The 19,972-nt window shown below is 43.4% G+C and overlaps 1 protein-coding gene across 1 annotated transcript in view; it reads right to left on the bottom strand.

The window, feature by feature from the left end:
* The window catches only part of LOC142378662 (integrin alpha-M), a 29,884-nt gene that overhangs the window by 6,275 nt on the left and 3,637 nt on the right, over positions 1 to 19,972 (bottom strand). The window contains exons 2-18 of the mRNA XM_075463437.1: positions 8,555 to 8,678; positions 8,255 to 8,346; positions 8,028 to 8,107; positions 7,835 to 7,949; positions 7,625 to 7,755; positions 7,397 to 7,539; positions 7,147 to 7,294; positions 6,076 to 6,214; positions 5,912 to 5,985; positions 5,511 to 5,628; positions 3,753 to 3,895; positions 3,149 to 3,295; positions 2,871 to 3,068; positions 2,293 to 2,423; positions 2,024 to 2,181; positions 1,781 to 1,947; positions 1,536 to 1,652 (exon numbers count right to left, since the gene is read on the bottom strand). Coding sequence (XP_075319552.1) covers positions 1,536 to 1,652; positions 1,781 to 1,947; positions 2,024 to 2,181; positions 2,293 to 2,423; positions 2,871 to 3,068; positions 3,149 to 3,295; positions 3,753 to 3,895; positions 5,511 to 5,628; positions 5,912 to 5,985; positions 6,076 to 6,214; positions 7,147 to 7,294; positions 7,397 to 7,539; positions 7,625 to 7,755; positions 7,835 to 7,949; positions 8,028 to 8,107; positions 8,255 to 8,346; positions 8,555 to 8,678 — 2,225 coding nt within the window. The remainder of the gene's footprint in view (positions 1 to 1,535; positions 1,653 to 1,780; positions 1,948 to 2,023; positions 2,182 to 2,292; positions 2,424 to 2,870; positions 3,069 to 3,148; positions 3,296 to 3,752; positions 3,896 to 5,510; positions 5,629 to 5,911; positions 5,986 to 6,075; positions 6,215 to 7,146; positions 7,295 to 7,396; positions 7,540 to 7,624; positions 7,756 to 7,834; positions 7,950 to 8,027; positions 8,108 to 8,254; positions 8,347 to 8,554; positions 8,679 to 19,972) is intronic.

The following is a 19,972-nucleotide window of genomic DNA, read 5'->3' as shown; positions in this document are numbered from 1 at the left end:
AACTTTAACCTATGTGACGGAGAAAATTGCAACTACTGGCGCAACGACTTGCACCACTATACATGGCGGGCACGAAATCGTGACGTCATCAACACCGCTCGCGCTAGCAGACGCGGCAACCATGCTAGAGCCTTAACTCTTCCAGGTGTGCCCAGCTGCCCCTCTGGCAAAGATGGGTTAACAATATTAACAGAAAGAACTTTGTTCCCAATAACAATGCGGTGGATTTTGGTTTATGACAAGCTCATAGCTGTAAAGATTAATAGTGCAACAGGTAACGTTAATGCGTCAGACATCCCGAGGGCTCATTAGTGTTCGGCAGCCTAACAGCTGATTATGTCAACATTTCACACCAACTTAGAAACAGCCTTTAACGAGTTAACGTTGTTTCTCTACCTTCTGTTTCTCCATCAGTAATTGGTGGGCTCCATCCACTGTTGTTTTGTCAACTATTATTAATGCTGTTGTCACTGTCGGTGGGCTGCAGCAGACCTGAGCTATACTAGGTGGCTGCTTAGAAAGGTAATTAGCTGAGGTAACTGGGCCAAAAGTATCTAAGTAGCAGCGATGATAAGAGCTGGTTGAATTATTTTCATGTGCTCGTACTAACTGGGATTCATGTAAATAAATATGAAGAACATTTATGTAATATATGCTCTATTAAACAATGTGATAAGACTGCATTAGACAAGGTATCTAAAGTGCTTCATGTGGAATATTTTTTGTGTGTTACAGCTGTAGCTTAAACTTAAAGGCATGGTTGGTAATCCTGTTCAGGTCCGTCTATCCTTAGAGTAATCTATACATGAAGTATTTAGAAAAAGGGCCGAAAATAATCAGACCTCTGTGGCAGCTGCAGGACTGACAAAAAGCTGACCAATCCAAACTCCTCGGGCCGAGGACAAAAAACCAATCAGATGCCTTCATGTCCAGTTCTGCCCATTCTGCCTGAAAATGCAGCCAAAACTACCATTACTTGTAACGGCTCGGCCAGCTAAAAGGTGAAGAAAAAGAAAGCCGGAGGCAGGATTAGTTATTTTCATCCATCCATCCATTATCTATACCGCTGAATCCGTCGGTCGGGTCGCGGGGGGGCTGGAGGCTATCCCAGCAGTCAATGGGCGAGAGGCGGGGTACACCCTGGACAGGCCTTGTTATTTTCATGAAATATGTAATGTTTGCCAACTTGGCTACTTTTGTAGCTCGTATTAGCCCAATGCTAACATTAGCTTCTTCTTGTTGTTTTTAGCCATGAGAAAGATCTGTCAACTTCCAGGCCATCAAAACACAGATTGATGAGACCCCCTCTCCCACCTGTGTCAACTATTGTTTGCGCGTTCAAGTTTGTGGGGGCGTGGCTTTCGATGGAGCACTGACGGGATGATGGGGGGGTGGAGCTTAGCGGAGGTGCCACTTTCAAATCTTGCTAGCTCTCCAGGATTACCAACCATGCCTTTAATGTGAGTATGGGCTTATTCCTTCAAAGTTTGGGATGCTTTCAGCCTGCAGTCTTTTTCTTAAATCCCTGCACAAACCTCCACATTGGCCTCTGTGCTGCTGTCCATGTTCAGGATGGCACTTGAGTTATCACTGTTGTCTTGGGAAAAGTTGAACTTGATGTCAATCGGTGATAATGTGTCTCTCACACATTTCTGCAAAACGAAAAGCATAAGACTTGCTGTCAAATGTGTGAAGACATTCTCAAACTGGCAGGAAGCAGAAACTTTAACGTTCAAGGCATTAAGAGTTTAACATAAAGTGATTTGATTAGTCTTCATACTTGCATGTAGATGGAATAGCTGAAGCACTTTCTTTTATCAACCATCTGAAAGGTAGATGTAAGATTCCTGGTTTTCTTCTCTTTCTGAATTAAGAAACCTCGAGATGTTTCTCTTCTCGGCTCCACGTTGAGTGTGTACAAGATGTTCAGTCCAGAGCCCGCTGCCCCTGCGGAGGCATACAGCAGGATTAGAATAACACACCTAAAGCAGTTGTTGTTGACATTATTGGCTGAGGTCTTTACCTGCGTTGCTCTTCGTGGCCTCTGTCATTTCAAAGCAGGCCGTTACGTTAACCATGTGTAAATTTTCCTTCGTGCTGATCAGGCAGTCAATATTCTCTGTGCTTATCTCCTCAGGGAGAAAGTGCAGGTGAGCTGTAACATTGTAGACGGGCTTGGACCTGAGGGACATTGATTAAAACTGTTTATAATTGCTCATGCACAAAGGAAATGGAGGTTTAGAGATTGTGCACACTGCAACGGAACACATTAAACGTGCATAGTATCCATACCTTAAGACAACAGCAGCCCCCTGTGATCCAACCACAATATCTGGAAGCCCATCATCTCCGAGGTCGATGCGTCCATTGATGGCTTGGCCAAAGAACCTTATCCCAGGCTTAATCGTCTCTCCCCTGATTCTCTGGAACAGCAAGACATTTGACAACTGAAACGGTGCCTATTTGAAGATAAGGAACCGGAGGTGGAGACAAATGCAGCATATTCAAACTTTGTCTTGCATCGCCCCCCGTGCCATTGCTTTCAAAAGGGCCACCTCAGATTTCATAAGATGTTGGAAAACCCTTATCTTCATATCCTGATATAATTTCTACCAATTTTCTGAGCTAGACATTCATGCTGCCAGTCTCTCATTCTTCCACATGATGCTGAATGACAAGGTTTCCGAACATAAGCTCAAGAAACCAGTTTGAGTCCAGAGCAGACAAAAAGCTAAAGGACCACGAATGGCATCAACAAAAGCAAGGGCAGCTCATAGCTCTGATTGTTTAATACATTTCTGCACCGAATAAAGAGGTTGCAATCCTGTGTGATGCAATGACATAAAGACGTGAATTTTGAATCTTGTCACCTGGCTGTAAGGGCTGCGTATCCCTTTGCTTCCGTCTCCAAGGTAGAGGTACACAGCCCCCCTGTTATTGTCCTCCAGAGGGGCTCCAACAGCAACGTCTTTGAGTCCATCTCCATTCAGATCTGCAAGACTGGCTATAGTGGAGCCAAACCTACCCATGGATGGTGCCATCACATTTAGCTCTTCCTTCAGGAGTGTCTATGAGAAATACGACCGTCCCCTAACTGATTAATAAAACACATGCAGAAATGACACTTTTAAACCTTATCACAACCCACCTCATCAGTCAAAGCATAGATGTAGATTCTCCCTTCTTTCTTCTCCTGAGGCTGGTAAAACATTGGAGCTCCCACCAGCAGGAAATCAGTATTACCGTCTGAGTCAACATCTAAAGAGCACAGCTCGGCACCAAAGTAGGAACCAATCTGGAAAGTAAAGATGAATCATTTGTTGTTGTCACTTCTTGAGAAAACAAGGTGCCAGTGCAAGGAAGTTCTGTGGTTTCCTCTCTGTAACCATTGAAAAGATGCTCCACAGCAGATTGTATTGAATAGGACTTTATCTCTTACAAGTAGGTATTTGCATCAGTTTTCAAGTTAAACTTGTAACACTGTGCCTTGTCCTGTTTAACTGATGTGTATCTTTTATGGTACTAACATTAGAATTGTCTTGCATGTTAAACCTTTATGGAAAATTTGTTTTTTGATACGCTGTAAGAAGAGATCTAGTGTCTCAATGGGACTTTTCTTGCTAAATAAAGAAAACAGAGATAAATAAAATAATGCTTAGTTGAGGTTTAAACATGCTAAGCACAGCATGCATTTTTAGGTTTGAAAACTTTATGATAAATCAAATTTAAAACTACTCAAGAGAGTCACTAACCTCGCTGTTGGTAATTCTTTGAATTGGCGACCATTTCACGCCATTCTGTCTGAAAAGTACAACTTGTCCTTTGTGGTTAAAGCGTGGAGCACCCGTGAAATATAGAGGAACCCCATTCCTCTCTCCAACAGATGTAGAGTATCCTGTAGCAGTATAAGTCGCACAACATATTTAGCTCAATTATCACTCACAACACACAAAAAACGAGTGAAAGAGAGTAATCAGTCATCTACAACCCCCAGGTCCAAAATAGTTAACCAATATTTTACTCAGAATAGAACATAGAACACATATTAGATGTTATTTCATGAAAAGAGTAACACTTAAAAAAAAAAAGTTGAGATTAAGGGCAACAAAAGTCAGAAAAAGTACCAAAAAGAAAGAAACAGCTGGAAGAACCTGTTGATACTAATTAGGCTACTTGGTTAGAGGTCAGTAACATGACTGGATATAAAAAGAGTGCCTTAAAGAGGTAGAGTCCCTCGGAAGTGAAGATGGGCAGAGGTTCAGCAATCTGCAAAAAACTGCATCTACACATTGTGGAGCAATTTCAGAATGATGTTCCTCAGTGTAAAAGTGTGAATAATATTCCATCATCTACAGTACATAACATCATTTAAATCATGGATGTCCATGATCTTTTGGCCCTCAGGCAGCTCTGCTTTAAAAACAGACCTGATTCTGTCCTGAAAATCATTGCATGGGCTCAGGAACACTTCCAGAAATCATTGTCTGAGAGCAAAGTTCACAGTTCACCGTCTATCCATCTATCATCTTCCGCTTTTCCGGGGGTCGGGTCGCGGGGGCAGCAGCTTGAGCAGAGAAGCCCAGACATCCCTGTCCCCGGCCACTTCCTCCAGCTCCAGGTCAGTCGAAAAACATAGTGTCTCCAACGTGTCCTGGGTCTTCCCCGGGGCCTCCTCCCAGTGGGACGGCCCCGGAACACCTCACCAGGGAGGCGTCCAGGAGGCATCCTAACCAGATGCCCGAGCCACCTCATCTGGTTCCTCTCAATGTGGAGGAGCAGCGGCTCTACTCCGAGCCCCTCCCGGATGTGCCGAGCTTCTCACCCTATCTCTAAGGGAGAGCCCAGACACCCTGCGGAGGAAGCCTATTTCAGCCGCTTGTATCAGCGATCTCGTTCTTTCGGTCACTGCCCACAGCTCGGGACCATAGGTGAGGTCAGATGATCCGGAAGGCCAAAGCTAGCAAAAACAACCCGACCATTGTCAGGCCGGATTTGGCCAATGTCTATGGAGCAATCAGTCGTGCCCACCCCCGGATGTTATCACATTGAGTTCTATGGAAGACTGTATGTTCGTTGATATTACTCCGCCACCAGTGTGGAGTATAGCAAGTCAGATTCAACTGCTGAGCGGAAGTTTATCCACGGCTGTGAGGTGGCTAAGAAAATAGTTCAAGCATGAACGAGCTGCACACCAGTAACCACTCCGGTGAGTTGAGGATTTTGAAAACGGACGTTTATGGTGCTTTTACGGACCTTTTTGGACATGCACATGACTTGCCATTCTGAAGCAGGTTGAGAAGAATCAAAATTAGGCAAATACCGGAGACAGCAGTAAACATCAAAAAAGCGGTGAGGGGGGTTCTAAAACATTGCAGACGACTCAGAAAAGAGGCTTAATGTTGAAAATACCGCAGTTCCCCTTTAACATTTTACACAGTGTCTCAATGTTTTTGGGGCATTGAATCACAGGTACAGGATTAGTTTGGTGAAGATGCACTTAATGAGTTTACCCATGTACGAGTCCATCTCCATTTTTGGATCTACAATCTGTTCTTCCTTTTGTTTATTCCATTCTTGGAGAGAACCACGCCAGCTATTTGATCCCACAGAACCCAGAACCAAGGTGTCCTGTCAACAGAGAGATGTGATCAGAACACAGATACCACCTACTCTAATGAGGCAGCATTCACAGTGGAAGATCACAAATAAATTGTCCTTATGCTTGAGCTCTACATTAGATTTTTCCATATTAAGATCTGGTTATTGACTCTTTCTGCCATTGACCTTTTATTAGGGTGTCTTTTAAACCGGTTCCCATAAAGCAGAATGTAGCTCATTTACATTAAGATCCAATGAGGTTTAGGACTATTTTCCTTCTTTCTCTTCAATAACAGCCATTGTGCAAACTCACCTTGTAGAAGACGGCACTGAATCCACTCTGGGACATTTCTTTAGTCATGTTTCCAGCCCTTGCCACATTGGACCCTAAATATGAGACAAGAAGGGGGTCAGCGTTACAACTGCAAGAGTAAAACAATCAAACTTAGTAACTAAAGTAGAAAAAGATAACATCACCTTCAATTCTAAAGATCTTATTCTGAAAATTATCCAGGATCCCTTCAAGTCCATTATATGCCTTAATATTGAAGACGTGTTTGTCTTTTGGGTCTGAACCAAAGTCTCTATAGCGCTCCTCATTACCTTCTTTGTAAATCTGAAACCAGAAGGCAAGATCAAATTATTCAAGTCTGACATCATTATTGGACTAAAATTGGACACAAACACAGATATATCTAAAAACGGGGTTTTCCCTCCTATAGAACATAGGAAGTCTGCTTATAAAGTCTGCAGTAAAAGAACAGTTTCATCATATATGTGATTAGTTTATCAGCGACATAATTTAGGTAAAAATTAGGGATGTCCTGATCCGATCATGTGATCGGAAATCGGTGTCGATCACGTGGTTTCAGACTCGATCGGAATCGGACGTTACATCTCGATCAGGGATCGGATATATATCTATATGTATATATAGATATATATATTTATTCTCGTTCTTTTTTTTTTTTTATCAGAACTATTATATTTAAAAACAAATGGGAAAAAAATAACAGCTATTTACTGTTATGTGGTGGTACAGAGTCAGACTCAACCATAGACATAATATACGTAGACGCCTCATAGACTGACGCTGCCTCTTGGAGCTGACATATCAGCGCGGCCGCCATCTTGGATGGGTCTCCAATGCCTCCACATTGCATTTATTTCGACTGAGGAAGGTGTATATCCCCAACTACAATAATCATAACTCCCCGAATTTTTATGTCTGTGGTCTCAACTCCACACAGAACGCATGCGGCATGACGTCACTTTGCTGCGTGCCGTAAAGTGAAGCAGAACGCGGCAGCAGCTTGAAGCTGGGGGCGCGAATATCTGCGGTGTGGAGGTATTTTAAAAAATCAGGGACATCCTGGATCTGTTTCTTTGCTTTTCTTCATTTTTTTGATGTACTGTAGAAGTATCGCATCGGGACTCGGTATCGGCAGATACTCAAAATCAAATGACTCGGACTCGGGGGCAAAAAAGCCTGATCAGGGCATCCCCGGTAAAAAAATCAACAAGGAGTTATAACGTATTACAGCTTACCCCAATAACAAACCGAACAATGTTCTTTTCATCATATTTTTCAATGATATTTGACTTTTGATCACTGGGATCTCCATCTGTGATTATCACCAGAGCTTTAACTGCATCAGCAGAGGCGCCTGCGGCTGGGTTTTCAAACAGATGTTTTCTGAAACAAATGTAGATTTGGCGTTAGTGATGCTTAGTATGACGTCAGCAAATAATCTCACAGGCGCTCTGTGCCAGTTGCTTGTAATGCAGCCGAACTTACAACACAAATTCGAGGGCTTTGTGTGTGTTGGTGAGACTCTGCATGTGACGTTCCCTCTGAAGTTTCTGGAGAGCAGTCCCATCCTTATAATCATTGAAGTCAAAAACCATCCGGGTCTTCAAGGAGAACTGAGCTGCTGCAAACTAAAAAACATGATCATAACAATGTTAAAACATTAAATACAGTACATTCTCTATAATCTAACTTCAGATGTAATAGTTAAATGACCTTGATTGATGTGTTTTTAAAGCTGCTCATGATTTTCACTATGAATTTTTTATTTTCATTGAACTCTGTTTCGGTCATGCTCCCTGATCCATCAAAGAGAAACACGAGGTCCACTGTCTTTTTCGTGCATTCTGAAAATAAAGAGTGATAACAAGTATCAAATATCAGATCAGCAGAAATACTGCAGATGCTTTTCTACGTTTCCTTTACCCTGGAACGTAGGTTTGAATGAGGAGACGCGCTGGAATCCGTCTGTGATGTTGTAACACAAACTGTTCAGGTAGGAGTTCCCATGACATTCGTGGACAAAACTCGGACTGCAAACCTGCAGCAGAACATAAAAGGCGTGTTGATTTGTTTTGTTTTGCTCAGAACCGTCACAGAGAAAGTGTGTTTTTCTTACAGTGAACTGGGAGTCTGTGGGGTCTGCAGCTATCGAAGAGCCAAGGTGCTTCACGGCCATTAAGTTTGTCTGAGGATCGTCTGCAACGGCAACATTTGACTGGTATCAGAAAATGCTCAAGCTTTGCAGCCGCATGTTGAAATATTCCACTTTTATTTAGTATTTCTGTATTTTTAGAAGCGGCTTCTCTTTTTTAAGAAGCGATTTGGTGTGCGATCAGCGTATACCATCAAAGCTGAGATACGCTGGGGTTTTATTTTGTTCAACTCTGCATATTCCTCCTGTTCCATTCAGCCTCAGTGGTGCAGTGACGATTATCCTGTCAAACACAATAACACAGGACAGTCAGTCTAACATAAGCTGCAGTTCTAAATGAAATAAAGTACATTATGTTGTCATGGCAGGATGCATGAGTTCAACCACAAACTGTGTCAGCTTCTCGTTGGTCTTTTATCTGCTTCACCAGCAACTGAGCAAGTAGAGCCATGAATTTCAACAAATCATCCAGGTTGCAGCTGCAAACTCACCCTTTGCTCCCGGCAGAGTCGTACTGAAGCACTTTATATCCAAAGAAATCATTTTGTTCACCATCATAGACGTCAGGAGTCTTCATGTCAATGTTAAAGGCTGAAGAAGCCGAGATGACTGCAGCTGGAAAGAAACCAAAGGTCCCATTTTTAGCCAAGTTTTCAAATGTGTGACAACTTGTTTAGAATAGATAGTAAAGATGAATAATATATAACGTTAGCTAATAGACTAATAATCACAGAATTATTCTTAAAGTTGTTCTTCACTGTTATTACTTGTGAACTTCCAACACATTTTTGATATTTTCTTTAAATTAAATATGTATTAAAGTAAATTAAATGTAGCTAGAGTTTAAATCTGTGACCAAATTAAAAAACTAATTCAAAACTTGTAATCCACCTACTTGTGGTATGCGACATTTTCTTTTTTAGAGATTACAGGGAACCTCTATTGAATTTAAAGACAGCAGCCTTACAAACTCACCACAGATCAAATATAGTTGACATGTGCACAACAAAACGCACAAGAATCCACAACAAAAAGCCTCTATTGATGTACAAAACAGATATGAGAAGATTAACGTGCGCACGTTCTATAAATATGTCAAATCTAACGCGGTAACAGATATATATATATATATATATATATGGGTCATTTCAGAATTGCGGGTACATTTGGTGTCCCAGCAAAAGAACTTTCATTATTTTCTCAAAAAAAAAATCTTTTCAGAATCTACTTTCAATATTATCACTAAATAAACTGTATGTTCACCATAACAATGTTTGTTGTACATTTTATGCACAATTTATATGTTAAACATTCATTAAATGATTCCCATACCATCAATTATGCATGTCCCCGGGTAGAGATTCACATGTTCAACTTCAATAAACATTAAATAATTCAGTAAAATTTGCTGATTTTTTATGCTAAATCTATACATATTTTTATAATCACTTGCACAGAATGTTATTTTCCTCTAATAGAGCTGATCTTGATATTTTAAAAATAAATAATTTACATGTCCCCATGCTCTGTCAACTCTGTTATGTCGGTCATAAAACTGCATAAAAAAAACCTACAGCGTTCAAATAAAACCATGTGACCTGCACCAAGTGATGTCACTTCCTTTTCTTCACTTCCTTGGAGGGAACTAAGGTATGTTTAACTTTCTCTCTCAATAATTTGTGCTAAATGTTGAGAATGCACCAAGAGTATATTAATTATGCGTCAAATCTGTTGCTATGATGTTGTAGTGAATCTGTTCTTCATTTAAAAAAATATATATATATGATGGAAATTCATAAAATTGTGGTTTTAGTCATGGCATGAGTTTTCTGGTTTTAAGATGGCACATGGAGTTAGATACAAAATGGTGTTAGATGTCAACTCTGTTATCGTCAACTCTGTTGCATGTGCCAAGATTTTAATGATAACAGAGTTTCACAATGAATAACAGTCACATGTTTTCAGTCACTTGTAACCATTTTGCTTTAGTTTATACAAGAGTTCTGGGTATTTTTTCTGTAAAGGTAAGATTTATGATGTCGCTTTCCAGGTCATGAAAATGTTGTAAGTCAAGATGGTGTCAGTAGCAGAAAGACAACGACAGTACAGGGCACGGAGAGACGCTGACCCTGTTAGAAAGGCAGCGAATTTGAAAAACGACAGGGAGAGATGGAAGAAGAGGAGGGATGAAGGGTCAACCAGCACAGTGACTACTCTGACTGAAAGGGAGAAGAGGCAGAAGAGAAACTATTGGAGACAGGCTCAGCAAAGATGCAGAAAAGGAAGAAATTTGAAACAACACCAGTGACCATTAGAAACACCACCGCAGAGTCCTGAACCAGACCCTGAGCCAGACCCTCAACCAGGGACATCCAGGTTAGGATGGTTAGGTGACAGCAAGTCGATGAGTGTAATATTACAGTACAGTAGGCTGCTATAGATTTAGAGAAGTGTAGTTCTTTCATTATTAGAACTGTCAATATGATGCAGTATGTAATATAATAAAATATACTTGCAGTTAAATTCACTTGGTAAATTGTATTGGTATTGTATTTGTTATCATTACAGACAAAGGACGTCAGGACGGAAAAGAATAAGACGAGAGAACTCCAAATTATACAGAGAAATCAAAAGATTGAAGATTTTACTGGAACAGAAAACGACTGCTGTCCAAAAATACAAGAAGCACATCCAGAGATTATCACAGGCAACTGAATCCCCTCGTGCCAAAACTCGGAAACAGATAGGAAATCGGAGAGTCGCTGTAGGGATTCAAAGAACTCTACTCTACATAATGCATTGACCAGCACTATCCGACAAAACTACCAAAGTACCAAAAAGGAGAGAGAGCGTCAGATCATAGCACAAATTGTGTCAGGGAAGATAATCAAACGCTACAAGCTACAGAAAACTACACAGGTCGTGTTTGGTTTCTCAAGAAAGCGGTGTGGTCACAACAGCAAACATGGATTGTCATTTCACAGAAGTAGGTACCAGACATCTCAAAGCAAGCTCCAAGCAAAGGTGAAGAAGTTTTTCTTGAGAGATGATAACAGCCGCCTAACTGCAGGAAAGAAGCAAACAATAACAAGAAAGAAAGTGAAAATGCAAAAAAGGTTTCTAAATGATACCTTAAAAAATCTTCATCGCAAATTTCTTCTTGAATGCCAATCAAGTCAGCTGTCGTACACGCTTTTCTGCTGCATGCGTCCTTTTTGGGTTGTGCACCCGTCCAATTTCGGACAGAGAAACCTGTCTCTGCAAAGTGCATGAAAACCTATCCTTTCTTGTGGAAAAGCTTTACACACTCAAACTGCTGGAAACGACTGACTTGGAAGTCATTGCCAACTCTGTATGCTGTGATCCACTTGGCAAAGAATGCATGTACGGTGAATGTGCAAACTGCAGAAACAACGCCTATCCCATCAAGCAAGGCTATGATGCTGAGTCTTCAGTAAAATTTGTTCAGTGGAAGACTGAACTGGGAGAAAGGAGGAAGAAAAACAAAGAAAATGAGAAAGAAGGTCAGAAAGAATCACAACCAGTCCGAATGACTGTGAAAAAAGAGATTGAGAGTTCTCTTGGAGAGATGATCGACATTGTAGGAGCCATACATTGATTTTGAGTTGTTTTATTTTGTATTATTCTATTTTTTGTTTGCACATGCATGACGTCAGCAGGAGGCTGTCGCCGGTGTCTGTGGGTGGCACTTTGGGTGTGTTTTTCCTTTAAATGAGCAGGTGAGCTCAGCTGTGATGGGATGAGCTTGGATCATGGCGGCTGGGTGAGCTTGGGGAAAAACTTTTTGTTGACCGTAACCGTAAACGTAAGCATAATATTAACTGCACTGTCAGAGGCATCCTTGCAGAGCTCGTGAAATGCATCAAAAGGAAGTAAGTGTCTGTCTTTTACGTACAAGCTTGTGAGATAGAGCAATAAACATCACCATTTGTGCAATAGATCTGCGTGACGCGTCTTCAGTAGTAAAACCCCATGTCTTATGGCTGATTCATACTCGGCGCAAACGCGCAACTGTTCTGGCTCGAGAACCATTAATGACGTCATCGAAAGCGCCAGCCCCTTCACAGTTCCTTCAGCTCATAAGCGCAGTTTGCGCCGAGAATGCGTCACATTTGCAGTTCTCTCCAGACCAGCGAGCGTCACTGTTGAGGAAACAAGCTGAAAAGCATACAAAGAAAGCATACACAATGCCACCTGTGGTGTCACGTCAGCAGAGGCTGGCACATCTGATGCGGAATGAATTTACTCTGGGTGTAGAACTGTATATGTATCTCAGAGCTAAGCGGCTGCGGCAAAAACAGAAGAGATGGTGGATTGTTCGTCCTTTGCAACAAGACGAACTTTGTCAAACGTTGTCCCAGTGTAACTTCATAGACGTGTCGTACAGATGTTTGTAGAGGCGCATCCTCTCAGTCACCGCGGTCTCTGCAGTGTTCATGTTTTCTTTTTCTTGGTCAGCTGTTTCCGGTGGAGCGCGCGCAAAGTCAGAAAAAAAGTTGTGTGCGCGCCCTTGCGCCGCGCGAGGATTTTCTAGCTCGCGAAGGGGGGCGTGGCGGAATTTTGGGACACGTGACCGTTTGCGCCATTTGCGACCAGCTAGTATGAGCGAGGTTGCGCCGAGTATGAATCAGCCTTTAGCCGGCCGCGGCGTTTGTATTGGTTTTTAAGTTTATACGCCGCAATATTTTGTCAACAAAAAAGTGTTTTGTTTAAGCGCAGATTCAAGTGTAATGTCGGGATACGCTGGATGTTTGAGATCGCTTTCCCAGTTACAAACATAGACGTGAATGCGCGCTAGACTCCCATTCATTCACAATACTGCTGCTACTACACTCATTTTGTCGTCACACTCGCCTCCGTTGAAAGTTACAGTAAACATTTTGGATTAGATTTGTTGTCAATGCATGAATGTATTCCCTGCTAGGCTAAGCGGTATATTCACATAAGGTGATGTGCTGGTTTATTTGTTTGGGACTTTTGCAGTTTTTCTTTCGTGTGTCAAGCGGGTGAAGCTTTGTGCTTGGGAGTACCGCCGTAGTTCTGGTTCAGACGGTCAGTCTGGTTCGAGACTATCGGTATTTAGGTACATAAATACCCACTGCTAGTATGCACAGAAGACTAGGGTTGAGTTAGCTTAGCTCCACTGGAAAGTTAGAGGGAACGACAACGCATTGTACATTGTTCACGTGGAAACACAGGCGCTGTGTGGTCAGTAAAGCAGCTATTTTTGTGATGTGTTTTTTGGATTAATTTTGTGATTTATAAAAAAAAAAAAAAAATGGAGTCAAGTGTTGGAAATGAAACGAGTGAGAAGAGACAAACAAAACTTACACCCAAAGCTTTTGAACTTAAATTGGAAAAGCTCCAAGAAGAGCGCCAAGCTAAAGTAAGAAAGATCAAAGGTGTAATAAAAGAAATTAATTGCCTAATGCAAAGTGCTGACAATGCTGAAAGGGTAAAATCATATCTTGGAAATATTTCAAGTTTGTTCATAGAAGCAACTCATCTTCATGGTGTTGTGATTCCTATGCTCCCGCCGGAAGAACAAGAAAACCAAAACACATGGTTTCACAGTATTGGAGAACATAAGACTGCGTTTGTGGAGGAAGCAAATAAATGGCTGTTTGATATGCAAGATGTCCCAGATGCACTAGCAGAGGATGCTGTTGCACCATGTTTGGGGTCTGTTTCAAATAACAATGAAAATATGGATAACACAGTTGAAGATCACATTAGACCAAGTGACAGTGTATCTAATGTGTCCGGGAGATCAAAGAAATGCAGTACAGGGGTGAGCAAATCTATGTCCTCTACATCGTCAGCCAGGTGGAGAGCTGAGGCTGAAACAGCTGCTCTTATGGCTCGTCAGAAGCTGCTGAGGGAGAAGCATGCTATGGAGGAGCAGCAGGAACTCTTGAGAAGAAAGAAGGAGGAGCTGGATTTAGATATAGAGCTGGCAGCTTCCATGGCTAAGGTGAGCGTGTTAAAAGCTTCAGAAGGGTCTCGTGTGTCACGCAGGTCTGCTAGGTCGGATGGGATGAACTCTTATTTGAAGGAAAGCAAGAGAATGCAGTTAAATGTTGATGCTGCAGCGTTTGTGCCTGAGCTCACCACACAGCCATCGACCATGAGGGCTGAAGATCTTGTTTTGCCCTCAAGTTATGCTGCTGTGAGGCCCAAGACGCACAACAAAATGGAGCTGCCCACTCTGCCCACTGCTGTGACTGCTCTGCCCACTCTGCCCACTGCTGTGACTGGTCTGCCCACTGCTGTGACTGCTCTGCCCACTCTGCCCACTGCTGTGACTGGTCTGCCCACTGCTGTGACTGCTCTGCCCACTCTGCCCACTGCTAGGATTGGAGCTGGTCTGCATGCATCACCTGAAGGTGCATTACATCCATCACGTCCTCACCTTCAGCTGGACCCAGCTGCATCTGCAATGGAGAATAATTCGGAGCAGCGTTTTCTCACTGTTTTGGAGAGGCAAAATCAAATAACATCTTTATTGGTTGAACAACAGTCACTTTTCCTCTTACCTAAGCGAGATCTGCAGGTTTTTGATGGAGATCCACTGCAGTACCAAACTTTCATACGAGGATTTGAGCACAACATTGAAGGAAGGACACAGAGTCACAAGGACCGTCTGTATTACCTCGAGCAATATACTAGAGGTCAGCCCAAGGATTTGGTCAGAAGCTGCCAACATCTGCCATCTTCCCATGGATACACCAAGGCAAAGTCATTACTTCTGGAGCATTTTGGTGACCCATTCAAAGTGGCTGCCGCCTACATGGATAAAGTGCTTTTATGGCCAATCATTAAGGCTGAAGACATCAAGGCTTTACAGGCCTACAGTCTGCTGCTGCGTGAATGTTGTAACTCGATGGGAGCCACTGCAAGTGACTTGAACGTGCCTACAAATATGCAGACCATCGTGAAAAAGCTGCCTTATAAGCTGCGGGATCGGTGGAGGAGTGTGGCCTGTGATATTCAGGAGAAGTTCCATCATCGAGCCACATTTCCTAACATTGTGGATTTTGTGGAGAGGCAAGTCAAAATTGCAAGTGACCCGCTTTTCGGAAACATACAAGATACACCTGTAAGAATAGACACAAGACTGGTAAAACCTCAGGCTAGCTTAAGAGCTAGAGGCAGTAGTTTTGCCACGACTGTAGCACCTGCCAAGAAGAAATTTGATCCTGGAAACAATAAGGAGAGCTCACATGGTAAAGTGTGCCCGTTTTGTGGAGCTGGACATGGTTTGGATATTTGCCTTCTCTTGGACAAAAGGACACAAAATGAGAAGATGTCTTTTTTGAAGGAAAATAAGATGTGTTTTGGGTGTCTGTGCATTGGGCACATGAGTAAAGATTGCAGAAAACGTTTGTTGTGTAGAGTATGCAATCTTAAGCACCCCACATTGTTGCATATCCACTCCAACGCAAAACAAAAGAGCTCAACTCAGGCTAATGATGGCTCGGAAGTGGCCAGAGAAGGTGTAGTGGTTTCTGTGCAGTCCAGTGGCTTGACTGGGGCCGGTAAACAGGACTGTGCTCTCTCTATTCTGCCTGTCCAGGTGAAGTCCAAAAGGGGACAGGAGACTGTCATTACACATGCATTCTTGGATCCGGGGAGTACTGCCTCATTTTGCACAGAGCGATTAATGAACCGGCTGAATCTGACTGGTAAGAAGCTGGGAATACTCCTCAGAACTATGGGACAAGAAAAGGTGGTGGACAGCTACATGTTGACTGATCTGGAAGTGGCTGGGTTGGATTCTGACACCTTTTGTGGCTTACCCGAGATGTTCACACAAAGGAGCATGCCTGTAAATCGAGGGAACATACCACACTCAAAAGACCTTCAAAGATGGCCACACCTGAGACATATAAGAATCCCAGAGATTGACGCAGATGTAGACCTTCTGATCGGCACTAATGTACCTCAAGCTCTGGAACCGTGGGAGGTGATTCGTGCAGTGGATGGAGGCCCCTATGCTATCAAGACCATCCTGGGTTGGTCTGTGAATGGCCCGCTTCGAGGAGACTGCCAGATCAGTGAACAGTGTTTTCAGCCAGATATCACAGTCAATAGAATCTCTGTGGCGAGGCTTGATGAGCTTTGGGAGAAGCAGCTGAAAGTGGATTTCCCCGAGACCCTGCAGAATGAGCAGTCTGGTCTGTCAAGGGAAGATCAGCGCTTCATGGAGTTCGTCTTGGAGTCTGCCAAGCTCACTGACGGTCATTACAGCATTGGTTTGCCATTAAGACAAAGATGCCTCAAATTGCCAAACAATAAGACAGTTGCAGTACAGCGTGCATTGGGCCTTAAAAGACGTTTAAATAAAGATCCATCCTTTTTCTCTGACTACACCACATTTATGTCGGGAATGCTGGCTAATGGCTTTGCGGAGAGAGTTCCAACTGAGCAGTTGGACCGTTGTGGTTGGTTTTTGACTGCGGTGCCACATTTCAAGGGACATCTTTGAACTCTCAACTTCTGCAAGGACCAGACCTCACAAGTTTGCTGGTGGGAGTCCTTGCGAGATTCCGCAAAGAACCTGTGGCGCTCATGGCAGATGTTGAGGCCATGTTTCATCAGGTCAGGGTGCCAGCTGAAGACGCTGACTTATTGAGGTTTTTGTGGTGGCCTGAAGGAGATTGCAGTCAGGAGCTGGTGGAGTACAGAATGGTGGCACATCTGTTCGGTGCTACTTCCTCCCCTAGTTGTGCCTGTTTTGCCCTGAGGAAGTGTGCTGAGGACAATAAAAAGTGTTTCAGTTCTGTGGCTATTAACACCGTACTGCACCATTTTTATGTTGACGATTGTTTGGTGTCTGTTGGCTCTGAAGGGGAAGCTGTGTCTTTATGTGGAGAGTTGACTGCCTTGTGCGCTGAAGGTGGATTTAAGCTCACTAAATGGATCAGTAACCGACGCACAGTTCTTGCTGCTATCCCTCAGGAGGAGCGAGCCAAAGAAGTGAAAGATCTGGATCTCGATAGTGATGCCTTGCCTGTAGAGCGTGCCTTGGGCGTGCAGTGGTGTGTCCAATCTGACACATTCAAGTTTAAAATCACACTCAAAACCCGACCAACCACAAGAAGAGGAATACTGTCTGTGGTTAGTTCAGTCTACGACCCACTTGGTTTCTTGGCACCTGTAGTCTTGTCTGCCAAGAAAATCCTCCAAGACCTTTGTCGGAGACGTCTGGGATGGGACGACCCTTTGCCTTGCTCTATTACCAAAGAATGGATGTCCTGGCTGGAAGATCTTCGTCACCTTGAGAATTGGGAAGTCAGAAGGTGCTTGAAACCTGAGAACTTTGGTGACCTTGCCTCTGCTCAGCTCCATCACTTTGCTGATGCAAGTGAGGAGGGATTTGGAACAGTGACTTACCTACTACTCCATGACAGAGGGCATACTCACAGTGCATTTGTGATGGGGAAGGCACGTGTTGCTCCTTTAAAACCTGTCACCATTCCCCGTATGGAACTCACTGCGGGAGTAGTGGCTAGCAGGATGGACAAGCTGTGGAGAAAAGAACTGCAAATGGACCTTCAGGAGTCTGTTTTTTGGACAGACAGTACTTCTGTTTTGAAATATATAAAAAATGAAACATCCCGATTCAAAATCTTCGTGGCAAACAGAGTGTCAGAAATACTGAAACTGTCCAAAGTAACACAATGGAGGTATGTGAACACGTCCAATAACCCTGCAGATCTGGCCTCAAGAGGTGTTAAAGTTCAGGCTTTTATGAAGACTGGTGCGTGGGTTTGTGGTCCTGATTTTCTCTGTGAACCTGAGAGCACGTGGCCTAAAAACCCAGAGACCTTAGAAGACCCTCTTGTTGGAGACCCGGAGGTCAAGGCTGTGGTTGTAAGCGCTGCTCAAGTGGAGCAGGTCAGTCCAGTTGAGAAGCTCATTGGCTACTTTTCTTTGTGGATTCTCCTCAAAAGGGCTGTTTGTTGGCTTCTCAAGTTTAAGACCTTGCTGTTGTCTTTGGTGCAACATCGACGGATGCTGAGAGAAACCCTTACTCAGTCGGGTATAAGTGCTGAGCAGTTGGAGAAGGAAGTCCAGGTCCGGGTGAGAAACATCAAAGCCCAAGTGCCAAAGTCTGTTCTGTCCATTGAAGATATGGTTGTGGCAGAATCAGTTGTTATCCGTTTTTGTCAAAGAACAAGGTTTCCGGAGGAACTGGTCAACTTGGAAAAAGGAGAGAGTGTAAGGAGAACGAGTCATCTTTTCAAGCTTAGCCCGATCTTGGATGATGGTCTTATTAGGGTCGGAGGGCGGCTTAGTAGAGCAGCTATGCCAGTAGAGGCGAAGCATCCAGTAATACTCGCTAAAGACCTGCACATCTCCAATCTGATTCTCCGACATGTACATGAAGTGACAGGCCATGGTGGACGAAACCACATGCTGTCTCGCCTGCGTCAGAAATATTGGATTCCTGGTGCGTGTGTTGCCATACGAAAGGTTCTGTCCAAGTGTGTTATCTGCCGTCGATTGTCTGCTGCCCCGGGATATCAAAAAATGGCCGACCTTCCTCACAACAGAATAACTCCTGATGAGCCTCCTTTCAGTCGAGTTGGTTTGGACTGCTTTGGACCATTTGAGGTTAAGCGAGGAAGATCTGTAGTCAAGAGGTATGGGCTCATTTTTACCTGCCTGGCGATACGAGCCATACACCTTGAAGTGTTGGCATCTTTGGACACAGACTCATTTATCAATGGTCTCAGAAGGTTTATTGCACGTCGTGGTCAAGTCCTGGAAATCCGTTCAGATAATGGTACTAACTTTGTGGGCGCTGAACGAGAATTAAGGGTGGCCATTGAGAAGCTGAACCACAACCTCATTAACGACATGCTGCTGCATAAGAATGTGAAATGGGTTTTCAACACCCCAGCAGCGTCGCACCATGGAGGTGCTTGGGAGAGGTTAATCCGTTCCGTCCGTAAAGTGCTCCGCTCCATTTTGAAAACGCAGAACCTGGACGAAGAAGGTTTGGTAACCGTGTTTTGTGAGACTGAAGCTATTGTTAACAGCCGTCCAATAACTAAAGCATCGACGGATCCTCAAGACCTGGAGGCGTTGACTCCTAACCATCTACTTCTACTCAAAACACAGCCGTTGGTGCCACCTGGAGTGTTTGAGAAGGAGGATACGTATGCTCGTCGTCGCTGGAAACAAGTGCAGTACATGGTGGATCTGTTCTGGAAGCGCTGGGTGAAGGAGTACCTTCCTGGGCTTCAGGAGCGCCAGAAATGGAATACCGCAAAGAGAAACTTCGTTTCTGGAGACATCGTGGTGCTGGTGGACAATATGGCACCTCGCAGTGCTTGGATTACAGGAAGAATTGTGAATGCTGTTCCGGATAAAAATGGACTGGTTCGAAGTGTACGGATTAAAACTAAAACAAGCTGTTTGGACAGGCCGATAACCAAAGTCTGCCTTCTGCAGGAAGCAGAAGAGCAGTGAAGACCTTTTTGGATTATTTGGACATTCAGTCATAAACCTCTTTTTTTTTAACTTTTGGCTTTTCTTTTTACTTTGACTTGACTTGTATGTTCACTCTGCATTTTGGTGTCTCCTACAAGGTTGTGGTGGTGGTGGTGAATTATTACCTTGCAATAATTTGGGGCCGGAATGTAGGAGCCATACATTGATTTTGAGTTGTTTTATTTTGTATTATTCTATTTTTTGTTTGCACATGCATGACGTCAGCAGGAGGCTGTCGCCGGTGTCTGTGGGTGGCACTTTGGGTGTGTTTTTCCTTTAAATGAGCAGGTGAGCTCAGCTGTGATGGGATGAGCTTGGATCATGGCGGCTGGGTGAGCTTGGGGAAAAACTTTTTGTTGACCGTAACCGTAAACGTAAGCATAATA

The sequence above is a fragment of the Odontesthes bonariensis genome, chromosome 4 (genome assembly GCF_027942865.1).
Source record: "Odontesthes bonariensis isolate fOdoBon6 chromosome 4, fOdoBon6.hap1, whole genome shotgun sequence".
NCBI lineage: Eukaryota > Metazoa > Chordata > Actinopteri > Atheriniformes > Atherinopsidae > Odontesthes > Odontesthes bonariensis.
The sequence above is the reverse complement of the archived record's forward strand: the minus strand, read 5'-3'. Positions and strand labels throughout refer to the sequence as shown.